We start from the raw sequence: 15,999 nt of genomic DNA on the forward strand, positions 1-15,999 counted from the left end.
TACTTCGTATTCGTTTGTATCTTGCCCAATTTGCATAACCTGGATTTTTCAGTTATTGAAGCTACAATTATTCCAGATATTACAGGTCCTGACAAGAACCTGTCACAAATAGGCTACGTATTGATTATTAACAATCTGTGACATGCCATAATAAGCAAAAATTTAAAAAACTAATAAGCGGGCTTAAAATTAATAAATACAAATGTACCCTGACGGTTTATGGGTTAAAATATTATTTATTCGATTTTTTTCAGTTGCTTGAGTTCCGGTTAACGGAGAGTCTACTGTATTAATGTTTTAAATATTTTTTTTTATAAATTAATTTTCAGAGTGACGAAGTTTTTAAATTGTCAATTCATATCCCGTCTAATTTGCCCACTTGCTTTGGAACTTATGCTCGTAAGCTGATAAAATGGCTAGCATTTTAAGTACTTCCAACCTACCTAAAATATTACTTGCCATATCACAAGTAAGTTTTAATTTTTTAAATTTTTAATTAAAAAACTGTTAGAGATTTAAATTGATTTTAAAAGCAAATTCGAAAACGCAGAAAGTTTTATTAACTTAAAATTCGTCGTGTGAAAATTTGCAGTTAATAAAAATAATAATCTCATAATAATTAGAGGAAATTAAATATATATTTTATAAGATTAATTAATTTGTCACTGATATTATTTCAAAAATCAGCTTGATATTTCACAATTTCATAAAATTTAAATAGTTATCTCTACCTAGAATATTTACAATATATAATTTATAATATATGTATTTTAATTTTGAAACAATTTTTAACAGTTGATAAATATAACTCTTTTTGGACTAATTATTTCGATCCTAATTCATCCTCTCCTGATATATTACCTTGACGCTAATGGAAAATATGGTAAAGCAGACTTTTGTTGTTATGCATTCCTTGCAAGTTTATATATTGCAATAGCTTTTGTAATTGTTTCATTAATTCATACTATTTGTGGAATAATCGGAAGTATCGAATGTAACAAGATAAAAAATTCGGTAAGTTTATATTAATTAATTTAACTTTAAAATTTTTAATTCAATAGTATACAGGGTGTATACAAAAGCATTGCACCAGGCGATATCTTGGTTCGGCTGCGTATTAACTAAATACAAGTGCAAAAATTATAGATAATAGGAATTTGCTGGCATAGTCATTACAAGGCTTTGATCGTAGGAGGATTGAAATATTTCTTGAGTATTATAACCAATAGAAGTCGCGTTGTTCCAATATTGAAACTGTACTTTAAACTGAGCCGCTATCTTTTATAGGAGCCGAAAGCCGAAATAGGATTTGGCTCTATGAGAATGTGATAGAGGGTGCGTGACAAATATGCCATCAAATACCGATTATCTGTACTTTCGCCCTTGTATTTATCTAATATGTAGCAGAAGCAAATATAGCCTTTAATGTTTTTGTTTATACCTTGTAAAATATTATACACTATACATTTGAAACACAAATTCTTACTGAAGCAACTCGTTAAAATAGCATGTGCTATAATATACCAGTATTTTATATTATTTAAAAATTTTAAATATAAATTTTTTAATAATTTAAATAAATATTTTAAATTACAGTATATTTACAATACTTAAAATAAACAGAAAAAATAATTTAATTAAATTCATAAAAGTTCTAATTGTTTAATATAGGCCTATTTAAGAAAATCTAAGAAAATTAAAGAAATTAATTATAATTAATTGAAAATTAAATGCAATTTAAGAAAATTAACAATATTTATGTTTATTTACAAATTTAAATTAATCTGTAATTTCAAACAAACAACAAACAATTGATTTTAATTCGACTTTAAATATTTCAATAATAGAGGAGAAGGTGGTATTATGGAACCCCATTTTCATTTTAGTGAATTGTAAACAAGGTATCATAACTACACAACACTTTTTTTTTTTTTTGCGAAAAGTACTGGTAAATAGTAAACTAAATGTTCCTAATTGGATTTTTCGCTAGTGTAACTATAAGTATGGTTTTTGAAGGCTTTTGTACAAAAAGTCAGAAAAAGTAGGCTTAGAGAAAATCGGGTGGTAATATGGAACCTTACTGCATGTTTTCAAAAAATGCTTTAATGTATCCAAAAACAAATAGGAAAGGACAAAAAATGTTAAATAATTACAAAATTATTTACTCCAATGTATTTTATCGAAAAAATGCTTTTATAATAGAAAAATATGATTTCCATCAACAATATATATTCCAGCAGCTCTTTTTCAAGATTCTCAGGAAGAATTGGCTTTCTACCTAGTGTCTTTTTCACAAATTGCTCTGGACGAATGTCTGCTTGCAAATAGAGAGTTCGGAGGAGTTGGGTTTCATATTAAAAGCACCAATGGGGTCCGTATTTCACGCATCGCCATCTTGAATTAACTTATGTCTGTCAAGACCAAATTTTAAAAAACGTGAACATCACACAGATTAATATGTACCCCCAAGTCTCTGGAACAGAATACATGCATCAGTGAACCTACAACTACACGATTTATATCTTAGAAATAATTAAATTCACTTAGCATTCAAAACTTTCGAATTTCGAAAAACACAAATATGCTAATTCACTACGGACAACCGTTTAACTGAAGTGAAACGGGTTTTCCCCTTGCTATGGATGTCTTCCCAGTGCAGTTCAGCCAAAATCCGCTACAGTTCGCCTTTATTATCAGTTCGAAATGGAGTGGTTTCATAATTCCGCAGTGTTCCATAATATCCCTGTTTCCTCTATATTATTTATATCGATAAATTTTCTAATTTATAATTAAATATTTTTAGATGCTGTTTGGTTTTGCGCTATTAATTATCTTAAATTTGTCTGCAATAATTTCCATTGCCGTAGAAAACGATTTAATGGTAAGCTATGTTAAATATTGATGTTAATACGGTTAAATTTCGATATAGCGCCATCTTAAAAAGCGCAACTCTCGTAAAGTACGAAAGAATACTTACAGTATGAGTGTAACTTTGCTTAAATATTACAGAAGTCTTCCATGTTTATGAATTGCTAAATGTACGATTTTGCATTGCAAACGTCATTTTTATCACCAACTTTCAAACTTCTAAACTGAAAGTTTTTAAATATAATTCTTGTTTAGTGAGATACTTTAATTTAGCTCCAAATTCGGTTAAGTGCTAATTGCAGAAGCAAACAACAATTGCGCTAAATCGAAGTTTGGCTTTATACACGTTGAAGGCTTTGGGTTATGAGAAGTCCTTCAGAAAGCATGGACTTTCCAGTCTGTTTGTAAAATTTAAATATATAATGTGAATTTCTTTTAGAGAATTGTATATAAACGACTAGTTTGATATGGAATTCTGGATCGAATTTATTCGAAAAACTGTAGTCTTCACTCAAATAGTAAGCGCATCTCGTTCTTAAAGCTTGAAATATTAACCTCCCCAGAATATAAACCGCGACTATTATTTAAGGATTTCAGAAAACTTGGGGAAACAACATAAAATTAATAAATACCATAACCTATGAAAGTATCGTATTTACTTTCCTCGTGGCAATAAATATATGGGCTAGTTTCTATTAGAAAGTCCTCCTGGAAGGCAGCTCCGTCGGCACAGCGCCCGCGAGTTTGTATACGCGTTGCGGTATACAAACAATAACTACTTTCAATAAATTTACGTGCACTCCATTTGTAGTTGCTATAAATGGTAAGAAAACCAGACTCGTTTGCATCTAAACGAATCTCGTTTAATAAATAAAGTACTTTACTTGAGTTATGGTTTACACACAAAAAAATTGGCTAAACCACTGTAACAGGCGCCTTCATATATGCCTGAAAGCATTACTCTTCTGAAAAATCGGAGGCAATAAATTTATGTGCACCCAGCTCGATTGGACATTAAAATTTTTTGTTGCTTTGTGTATTGCTCAGTCGGCAATATGCAAACGAAGGGACTATAAAATCTTGTGTAGTCTCTGCACTGTTCAAAACGAAAAAAATGCATGATAGAGATTAAGACTGATTAGATTAGTATGGCGTAAGGTCCTCCAGAAACAACAAAATGGAACAACAATAAGACAGATTGCTCTGGAATTGTGTTTGAACGAGTCTACTGTCAGATCCTTTCTCATACGCTATGAAGGAAACGGTTCTGTGGCCCCTGGATGCAGTAATGTCAGACCGCAAACGATTACTGTCAGGGAAGATCGTATTTTGCGTTGACTTGTCATGAAATTCCGATCTGGTACATTCGTGGAAGTTGCAGAACTGTGGAGCTAACAAATAGGCCGATCTGTATATCCACAAAGTGCTAGCAAGAGATTATGTGACAAGGATTACGTTCGTACAAGAATAAGCGAAAGCCCATGTTTACGCCAGTGCAGAAAAAGAAGCAGTTTGCATGGGCTAGGGATCACCTATCTTGGACGGAAGCTCAATGGCGGAGGGTGATTTGGTCTGACGAGTCATCCTTTCCAGTCCTACATGGGAATATCGGACGTAGAGTCATTCGCCGACCGAACGAAAGACTTACCCAAAACTATGTTAAGCAGGAAGTCAAGTTTCCAAGCACGGTTCAAGTGTGGGGATGTTTTGGATATTCAGGCATTGGTGAGTTTTTCCTTTGTGATGGGATTGTCAACGCACAATTCTATCTGGCAATTTTTCAACAGTATTTACTGAATTCCATAGACCATCTTCGGCTGCAGGGAGATGTGATCTTTCAGCAAGATCTCGCTAAGCCGCATACTTTGTGCTCCACTAGTGTTGGTTTCACCAAAATTGAGTCCAAGTTTTGGGTCCCAAATTCACCCGATCTCAACCCAATCGAGGACCTTTGGCGTGGTGCAAAAACGTAAGCCTCGAACAAACAGATCGGTTGAAGACTGTTCTTTAGGAAGTGTGGACCAACATTCCACATGACCTTTGCTGTGCCGTCGTCACATCGATGCCTAGGAGAGTTGCCGACGTATATGGCTGCAAAAGTAGGACCTACTAAGTGATAATTGTATGAGCGTAAATTTATTTCCTCTCCGATTTTTTTGGAGTAGTAATGCCTTCAGGCATATATGAAGGTAATTGAACCAATTTATTTTGTAAACCTTAGGTCAAGTAGGGTACTTTATTTATTAAACGAGATTCGTTTTAAATGCAAACGAGTCTGGTTTCTTACCATTTATAGCAACCGCAAATGGGATGCACTTATATTTATTGAAAGTACAGTAGAACCTCGATTATCCGGACTAATTGGGGATGAAGGTAGTCCGGATAAGGAAAAATCCGGATAATCGAAACAAATACTTTAATTTGTCTTTTAATGATAATACAACACGTTTTCTTTTCGATGACATATCGGTAATATTAAAAGTAAATACTGTATTTTAATAGTGATTAAATTTTCAAGAAACAAACGTTCGTATTGAATTTGTACTACTACTGACCAACGCTAACAGACTAGCTATTGTTAAAAGGCCCTCGGGTGGCGCAAGAAGACGGATTTTATAAAATAAAAAGCAGTTGAAACTGCATTTTTATGAATAAAAATTTGATACACTATTTATCGTTTTATGACGAGTAAAATTTTTTCGTCGCGTTCACGGCTTTTAAGTAATGCATAAACCTTCGAGGCGCGAGGCCCTTCGGACCGCGAGGCATAGGCGGTGGCCCACGTCGTCCATGCCTTACGCCGCCCTTGGTCATAGAAATGATGTAATTTGAATATAAATTATTTATAAATACGTATGTTAAGTTACATTTTTATTACGACGTAAAATATATTTAAGAGTTTACGACCACTGTGCTGGGTGAGATGTTGTTGAAACAAAAAAAATTATGCATTCCATCACGTACATAAACAGTGTCGTAATTCGCCAAGTGCAAATCAGCAAATTCGTAAAATATTTGTTTATTTTGAACAATCCGGATAATCGAAAATCCGGATAATGGAGGTCCGGATAATGGAGGTTCTACTGTACTTATTGTTTGTATACGGCAACGCGACTCGAGGGCGCTGTGCCGAGAGAGCTGTCTTCCAGGAGGACTTGCTATTGGAAACTAACCCCTATTTAGGTGTTAAAAATGTGAATAAAACCGAAAAACGCACGTCGTATTTAGTTAACAAACAAACTTTAATAGAAAATGAAATATGTAAAATGTAAATTATTATATACAATTAAGTGTATTTTTAAGGCCTATCAATATTATTATTGGTGTATAAAAAGTGACACTCGTTATAAAGAAAGATATCAGTTGCATTTCAAGTAAAATTTACTTTAAAAATCACACTTTTATCAATACATCTTTAAATACTGCACTAATAACAGACATGAAATAGGTTTGCTATATACGGAAATAAAATAATAACCGCCCACCAATAGTAACCACAAAGAAAATTGCAACTTGAAATAGGACTCGCGGAAATTATTTGAATAAAATCGGTACATATTTGTGCGTATTTGAGCCCTTTAAAGCACCAGGTCCTAGGCAAAATCTAGGTTGCCTATGCGTTAAACTTCCACTGAGTCCTGTACAATTTAATAGTCATATAAAAAAATCATTAATGTAAAAATTCAAATAATTCAATATTTACAAATTTCAATATTCATTCAATATTTACAAATATTGAATGAGTAGTTCGTAATAAATACACAAAATAATTAAGATCGCAACTCATATCATACATTTATGTTGATAATAAAGGTAAATATTAATTAATTGTTGATTATAAATAATTTTACTCAACTAATTAATATCTTTCTAAATAAACTATTTAAACTATATAAACTGTGGAAGTTACATTGCATCTTTTGTTTTTTTGCAAATTCGTTGTTTGTTAGTTATTGTTGTTTATGTCATTGATATTACTTGTAAATATTATTTTTCGAAATAGTGATCTGTAATGCTGTAATATAAACAGAACAATTAGTTATACCAATTATTTTTGCAGCAAAATAATGTTTTGTATGGTAATGTGGAATAATGCCAGACTCTCCATACTAAATTATAATTATAATTTACGATAGATCGTAGTAGACTTATAGTTGTAATTGATATCAGATATTTTATCATATTTATTGTCATTCTGGCATGTTTGATTTTGATTTGTTTTAAATTTTGGATGAGGAAGGACACAGAAATACGAAATGTATACAAAGATAATATTAGTGTAATGTAAACTATACTAATACAGTAGAGCATCGTTTATCCGAAAGTCGGTCATCCGAAACGTCGGTTATCCGAAAGAATTCCAGTCGGCAAATTTTTATTTTCGCTAGTGCTGTGGCTCTGCAATCTTTGGCTATATCTTGGGCTACTCCAATATTTTTTATGTTTGTGTGTGTTTTAGCTGGCAGCACTGTCACTTTTGTGTGGTGTTTTTTTGAGGACTGTGTGTCATGCTGAATGGAACGTTTTGATACTAGATAACTTCTAAAGTATAATTTTTTTTTGTTTTTATATTTTTCAATATATTTATTTCGTTTGTAAAAAATAAAGAAATAATTTTTAACGATACAATAGCCAAGATTATTATTTTAAAAAGTTTACGTTAGGCTTAACATCGACGAAAATTCAACGCGAAGTGACACGCAACGGAGAAAAATTTCAACACGGGATAGGTTAATATATTTTTTCGTGCATAATCGGTTATCAGAAAAATAAGTTATCCGAATAACCCCAGTCCCCAATTGATTCGGATAAACGACGCTGTACTGTATTATAAAAAGGTAAAGTTTGTAAGTTTGGATGTAGGGGGTAATATCCGAAACTACTCATCCGATTTGAAAAATCCTTTCACCAATATTTAGAATGGAACTTCAGGGTGGACATAGGCTGTATATTATTCCGGTAAACATCTATATAAATTAAAAGATATCATCTAGGGTTAAGGCTTTTATGTCCAACAGATGGCGCTAAGACTATGATGCCCTAAGTTTGCTTTTCTGTGAGGATGAACTAAAGCAGATCATCTTCTATCTATCTATATAAATAAAAATGTAATGTTTGTTCCTACCGATTCCTTTGAAATTTTGACACAACACTGCATTCGAATACGCACGTGTTTTTATATAACAGGGGTGGCCAACCTGCGGCTCTTTGAATGATTATTTGTGGCTCTCGATAAATGAACCCGAGTTCCCTTTTCATTTTTGTGTTATTATATTTTAAAAAAATTATTATTGTTCCGTATGTGTTTCAAAATGTCTTTTAAATTACTAACAACAAATATGAAAGATTAAGTGCAACGTTGTAACAAATTTCATTTCCGTCCAAGTTAAGAATGATATGACTCATGGAAAACTGCGCGAATAAACATAAACAGTGGCATAATCGTCCGTTATCGACCGACTCCAGACCGATTTTGAATTTGTAAACTGTCATTGCAATGGACAGCTGACATTGTGCTCTGGAAGAAACAATTTGTATCACTCTTGCTACGGATATAATCTGTAATCTGGAATTTTTTGCATACCTTTTTAATACGTATTTAATTGCGGCTCGCGAAAAATTTCAAATTTTGAAAAATGGCTCGGACTGTCAGGAAGCTTGGCCACCCTGGTTATATAATATACGTGTCGAAATCCCCCCCCCACTGGAGAGAGATGGACAGGATTAAGGCTTACCGTGAAGAACTCTGCTTCTATTTATACTATTTTAGATGCGGTTTTTTGCGTTTTTGATTGTGTTTTAATAGGTTACGTCAACAGAATGTACACTGAGAAAACATTTTTCGAAAAATTCCACCCCCACCACGGGGGAAGTGCTATACATTTATAATAGATACATTTTGAGCCACAACAACGCATGGCAGGGTCAGCTAGTTTAAAATAAATTTGTATGCCTAATATCTGTATTTATTAATCTATGTCAGTTTTCAATGTGATAAGCTCGTACTCTGATAGCCAGGAATTTATACACTTTAAGGTAAAATACTGAATAGTCGTAAAAGCTATAAACAAATAGTGTGGTTGATATTACAGGATGATCTCAATTTAGTCTATAACCACTTACTATTGAGACCTGGTGGATAATTATTGCTTTTAGAAAGATGTTTTATTCAGTAACATATTTCTTTTTACAATAATAATTGTAATTGATAACTATCACTTATTAAGGTAAAAGCTAATTGTCATTGTGATTAGTGTACTTCAGTGATCGAGCAACAACTGATGAAGTGAGTCCTAAATGAACGAGAAGTAGCCCTAAATGTATATTGCTCGAAAGAATGAGTGTTGCACATTAAAAAAGTTAAATAAAAATATTTTTGAAATCTGATATAGATAAACTGAAATGCAGATTGTTTCACAGCATAGCCATTGTGTTTCGTATTGTCAATTTATTATATTATATTTAAACTCTTCCTGAACATATAAAAAGTTATTTGTTTTCTGCCATGATATTGAGAATGATAATATTTGTACTCATATAAAATTTTGCTAAGTTTAACAACTTAGGCACTCTGAAACGGAGTGATGTCTTTTGATCGGTACCATATGGGTCTTAAGAAATAAATTACTTGAAAATTTATTTTGATTTTTTATAGATATATAGTATTACTTATTTTTACAAAATAAAGAACAATGGCTACTGTTAAATGTTTTATATTACAATAATGCGTAAAAAATCAAATTGTGCAATGATCCGGATCCGGGCCCCTGTGAATCCCGGACTCAGGGAATTTTATCTTCCATCTCGTCGGCCCTGAATACCAGAAGAGTCGAACTCCATCTGCAAATATGAAAATTATTTAAAAGTCTTTCTGGCATCAGATTTTTTTTTATTTTAAAAAAAAAAATTTATTACTTTTTTTAGAAAAGTAACCGATTACATCAGACTAATATTGCTAATTTTTAGCGTCTTATTAAGAAAAATAGATAATGAAAGACTGAATTCGCTAATGTTAATAGGAACAAAAACGAACAGTTCTAGATTTGGTCGCTAAGTGATATTATAGATATGCTTCACTTTCTATTTAGTGTCTTCTATCAGTGCTACTTTGCTGCGTTTTCTGCTGTATGATATTTAAACAAGTACCTACAACAAGTTGGAATGGCGTTATTCTAACTTGTAATATTTTACCTTCAACTTCGTTAACAAAGTTCTGCGTAGTGTTAAAGAACCTATAGAAGTTACTGTAATCAAACCAGTTATAACAAGCTTCTTGATATAAAGTTTATTTATTATTTAATAAAATATAAGAACACACATTACTTCATAATTTTAAAACATCAATAGTAAATTAAAAGTTTACAAAGTACTTAATGGATGATTTTATATCTTATTAAGTTATATGTAAATTATTGCTTGAATTTAGACGTATTGTTCTATGGAACTCTAATATACTTTTTGATAGTAGGTGTGCCCGTATTAAAAATTTTATGTAAACATGGCATCAAATTGTTGATTCTCTATCCACAAATGAAATCTGTAATGACGCCGTAAACACATGTAATGACACCGTAAACATAGCTTTATTTATCATGAAGATAAAAAATTATTTAAAGTTAGAACAACGCTTTCCATCGTGCTGAAGGTATTATTTAGAGATTACACACCGCGAAACATGACTATACAACACTGATAGAAGAAGTAGGTACTGATAGAAAACAGGAAAGTGACACATACTTAGAACATTGCCTAGCGACTATATCTTGACTGTTCGTTTTTGTCCCTATTGTGCTTGGAATAGTTGTGAGTAGACGCTTAGAAGACTTCAGAATGTTTTTGATATTTAATTTTCAAATTTGCAATTTTTACCAATACGACCCGTCCAGAATTTTTTAAAATTTTATTTTTACAGAAACAATTTCTAATATTATTTTGTTTTTACAAACTTATAATATTAAATAATATATAAATTGTTAAATAATTATATTTAATATACTGTACTTAATTTACTTAATATTTAATAACTTATTTATAATAATAATTTGTTGAAATTATCATTAATTAAAAAAATTAATACTACATGTAAAATATACTAGTTTGAATATATATATAGTTATTACTACAAATTATTTAAATTATTTCAGAATGAAAAGCAATTAAGCGATGTAACACATGAAGAAATAAATAATTACATCTTTTTTAACCATTCTATCTTTTTGGATACTTTGCATACTCAGGTCAGTCTTATTTTTTATTTTTTGGCATCTTTTCCGCCCTGTGGACACCAACAGGGTTTATCTTTCATACTCATCGTAGGTTCGAATGGGCTTACAATGGACCGGCTGGGTGGTAAATGGTAAGGGCGGAACTCGATATATTCGGGACAAATATCCATTTAGATTGCTGGGGTTTCTCGCCCAGATTCGATCCCGGGTTTCTCAAAGTGGTAGGCTGGAGCCTTAATCGGCTAGTGGTTAGTTAATATTCTTAGTTTATCGACTGAAATGCTCATAAACTAAGAATATAGACTATATTTATATTTATAGACTTATATTGAAGGTTTCACGTCAATATATTTTTGTACTTTTTTTTTATTAAACTCTATTAATAATTAATACTACTACTCAAGATTTAAAAATAATTATTAAATTTGGTTAGAAATACGATAAGTGTTTTTAATTTAAAATTTTGACAACCAATTCACATTTGAAAATATTTCTTTATTATTGTACCGAACAAATACACCACAATCTCACTCGATACTTTTGACACCACAACCTCTGCTTGATAAAATGAAATAAAATAAGTCCTAGGACTACGTAATCCTATACTAATTAAAAACTACTCAAATTGATAAATATATGCGTATATTAAATAAGCGGAGGAAAACTTTCCACCAACTATAATAAAATGCAAGTTGAAATCATGTCGCAAATAAACAAATGGTTGAAAATAATTAACATACCAGCTCTGTACTCTTTAAGCCACCATGCAGTTAACGTTTACCTAACATTAGAGAAATGATATAAAAAGTTTAAAATCTATAAAATATATTGACATTAAGTATATAAGTAAATTAAAATGTAGATAAATTTAATTAATGTTAATGATAAATAATATAATACGAATGTTTGACGAAAACAGTTAAAATTCCGGCTTTCCAAAAATGACTGCTTGTAATAGGTAGAGGCCTCATATACTCAGAAGTTGCAAATGGTAGTAGTTGATGCCATGTTTAGGCCAGAATACCGCAATACGATGGTATAAATCGTATGTCTCGGTATGTCTCTGGTAGATATATTTTCACATTTTTATTCACAAAAAACTTTCGAATTTTCGAAACGTAATTATAGGCTAATTACTAAATTTTATATTACATGAAATTTCTAGTAAACGTTAATGGATAAACAAAACTTATCTATCAAATATATTTTAAATTTCAATTTATATCAACAGTTAAATTTATTTTACATTTAATAAATATTTTAGTGAATTTTCATATAAACTGTATTGTTTTTAACAAGAATGGCTGTGTTAACTGAGACATTTTAATTCGCTATATGTTGACTTTTTTAATCAAATCATATAAAATAATAGTCAATAAATCATTTTATAAAATAGTCATTTTACACTTGCAACGAGTTCTCTCATTGCTACACTTTTACTGGCTTTAGAACCACTTTTTGAAAGTTTTTTTAGTTTATGGTTTCATTCGAAAAAATGACAAAATTACTTAAAATTTCGTTTTTAACATCATGATAATTTAGAAGGTAATACTTATTTTAAATTATAAATTTGAAGTTTTGGCAATTATATACTTTGCAAAAGGAAATATTTTTCATTTACATAATTGATGACGTTTACAAAAATATTTTTCACACATTAAAAGCATTTCGTAAACTACTGGTACAACTTTAACTACATAGTTTTCTTTAGAATTTCTTAATGCATTTAATCTGAAATATTTAGTATTTAAATTATCTGTACTGTGTAATATATCGTAACGTTTCTCACATACTTGTTTTATTTTATTTTATTTTTTATTTATTTTTGATGAAATATAACCACAGATATGGTATAACGTATTTTTTTCTGGCATTGATAACTCTAAACTTTGATTCTAATTTTTTAAAGATTCTTCTGCAATAGAACTGAATGTCTTAAAACGTTCATTGTCCCGAAGACCATTTCTTTCTTTTAAACTGTGTGAATAATTTAAAAATTCTCCTAAATATTATCCATTATCATCTTCATAATTGGTTCTTGTCACAGGGTTTTAATATACTGAACAATAAAAATTAGTTTCAACGTAAATAATGAGTTTTTTTTTTATCGGTTGCAAAAGCCTTTCCTGCACTCACAGAATACATCCGGGAAAAACACCGGCGTCCCTTTTTGTGTGGGGCCGTTGTAACCGGAAGTGACGTCACGAACACATAAAGATATGATTCTTTTGACTTTTTGCTTGTCTTGGGAGTCTAAAATTCTGGGGATTCCAATTGCATCATTTAATCCTACGTAGATGCCATTTCTTTTCATGTCAAGTCAACACTAATAAAAACATTTTAATTCATAATTGATAAAATTTTTCCAAATTTTTCCAAAAATATAAAGAAGTATCTAATTCATGGAAAAAGAGAATAAAAATGATAAATTATATGTAGAGGAAAAGGTGGTATTATGAAACCCTGCAGACATTATGGAACCTCTCCATTTCAAACTGATAATAAAGGCGAACTGTAGGGGATTTTGGCTGAACTGCACTAGGCAGACATTTATAGCAAGGGGAAAACCCGTTTCACTTCAGTTAAACGGTTGTCCGTAGTGAATTAGCATATTTGTGTTTTTCGAAATTTGAAAATTTTGAATGCTAAGTGAATTTAATTATTTCTAAAATACAAATCGTGTAGTTGTAGGTTTACTGGTGCATGTATTCCGTTCCAGAGACTTAGGGGTACTTAATCTATGTGATGTTCACGTTTTTTAAAGTTTGGTCTTGACAGACATAAGTTAATTCAAGATGGCGATGCGTGAAATACGGACCCTCATTGGTGCTTTTAATATGAAACCCGTCTAACTTTTGTAAAAGTACTGTATGTGGTAGATGAATGAAAAAATAGAAGGAAAATGAAAAAAAGTAAAAATAGATACCTAACACTATAGGAGCATTATATTTGTGATTTTTGTAAATGATTAGCTTCTTTTTTGTACATTTCTCTATTATTAGTATTATTAAATCATTTTTGCGATAAAATACATTGGAGTAAATAATTTTGTAATTATTTAACATTCTTTGTACTTTCCTATTTGTTTTTGGATACATTAAAGCACTTTTTGAAAACATACATTAAGGTTCAATATTACCACCCGGTTTCCACTAAGCCTACTTTTTGACTTTTTGTACAGAAGCCTTCAAAAACCATACTTATAGTTACACGCGCAAAAGGGAGAAGAAGAAGAAGGAAGAAAAAAAAAAACCAGACGAAAGAGAACTTTTAAAATCAGAATTCGCTCTCGCGATGCCATTTATGCAGAAGAGGGAAACAGAGTTCTCTCGCATGTAATGCGAGAAATGCACGAGCTTCCATCATTCTTGAAAGTTCTACCTATTGAGCTTTCTCGCATATTTCTCTCTCTTTTCCTGCGTTGGCGCAGGCCAGCATTTCGATAGCCTTGCTTCCGCTCAACGAAGTCAATAAAATGGCGACGATGGAGCACGGCAATCTGTGGAAAGTGAAGAAAATGGTCCTGGAAGTCGCGAAAAATACAGGGATGCCATAAATAACAGGAAGAAAATGTTAATAGAATAGTTTCGTTTATTTTTTTAAACTCTACTTCATGATATTTTCTTCATCGGACTTTTCTTTTCCGCTTTTGCATGAACACAGCTTAAAACACAAAAATTAAGCGAAAATTATGAAATTAATATAGGCTAAATAAAAAACTATTTTAATTACAATGCTCTCAATAGAACCATTTTCAATTTTTGTATACTTTTAGTAACCTTACTAACATTCTCTAATTCTGTTCGTTGAAGTGAATATAAGAATCATTTGGTAGAGAATAAATAAACAAATTTATTTAATGTAAAACTCCAATAATAATTTATTTCTTTGAATAATAAATAGTTTGATTGTTGCGGAGTATCTGGTTGGAAAGATTTCGTTATAGAAACTGAAAATCTAACACCAAAATCATGTGTAAGTGAATATTATCTTCATAATGTTTATTTTTCGTTCTTATTCATTTATAAATTTTGAAATTCTCAGAGTTTTTCTTATTAAATATTTCATACATTTCTTTTCCATAATTTTAAGATTATATATATTTAATTAAAGTTTTTAATAAGTTTTATTATTAAATTTTTTTAGAGAGAGCCTCATCTAAATACTGGATGCATTACAGATTTAACTTCTTTTATCAAAACTAAACGCAATGTTTTAGTTTCGTTTTACGTTTTATTTATAATTTTCCAGGTAATATCTTTTACGATTAATATCGTAAAAATCATTTAAATTATAAGATTAAAAAATTAAGCTAATTACACGTTTTTAAGTTTTATTCTGATTAATTGAAATACAATAATTTAAAATGTTTCATGTAGAATGAAAAGAACTAGTCGTATTTTATTATAAGATAATAATGCATTTATTTTAATAAAATTTCAGATAATCAGTTTGATATCAGTATTATATCCCGGATTCAAACTTAAAAGAAAAACTAAATCGGAAAACAATGAGCTTCAAAACCAAACTAATAATTCATAAGAAAGTATTTTCAGTTTGTTTAACAAGAGATTTAAAAATTACACCTAATATTTTATGACTTATCATTTTTATGTTTATATAATTCTGAAATTAATTATTATGTAATTCATTTATCATTTGGAAAACTCGTGTATTTCTGGAACAAAAATAAACGTTTTAAACAAAGTAAGTTGTTAAATGATTAAGTTTTTACTACAAAGACCTCCTGGGCGAAATTACGTCGTTGTGATACTAAAAGTTAAAAGATATAAAGCCAAAATCATGAAAACGTTTAAAAAATATGCAATATGTATAAAAGCCAACTAATATGGTCGGTGTTCAGATTGGCTCATTGACCTTGTCGTCCTTATTTTATTGAGCAACC

The 15,999-nt window shown here is 30.6% G+C and overlaps 1 protein-coding gene across 1 annotated transcript; it reads left to right on the top strand.

Moving 5' to 3' along the window:
- The first annotated feature begins 333 nt into the window (after positions 1–333).
- LOC111640997 lies at positions 334–15,793 on the top strand. Its single transcript, XM_023387109.1, has 7 exons — positions 334–469; positions 796–1,014; positions 2,804–2,881; positions 11,013–11,105; positions 14,997–15,068; positions 15,240–15,344; positions 15,537–15,793. Exons 1-7 carry the CDS (start codon positions 413–415, stop codon positions 15,633–15,635), a joined length of 723 nt encoding a protein of 240 aa, XP_023242877.1. The 5' UTR covers positions 334–412; the 3' UTR covers positions 15,636–15,793.
- The last annotated feature ends 206 nt before the right edge of the window (positions 15,794–15,999 follow it).

This window comes from Centruroides sculpturatus, unplaced genomic scaffold (genome assembly GCF_000671375.1).
Source record: "Centruroides sculpturatus isolate CEXI.00-Female unplaced genomic scaffold, Cexi_2.0 scaffold101, whole genome shotgun sequence".
NCBI lineage: Eukaryota > Metazoa > Arthropoda > Arachnida > Scorpiones > Buthidae > Centruroides > Centruroides sculpturatus.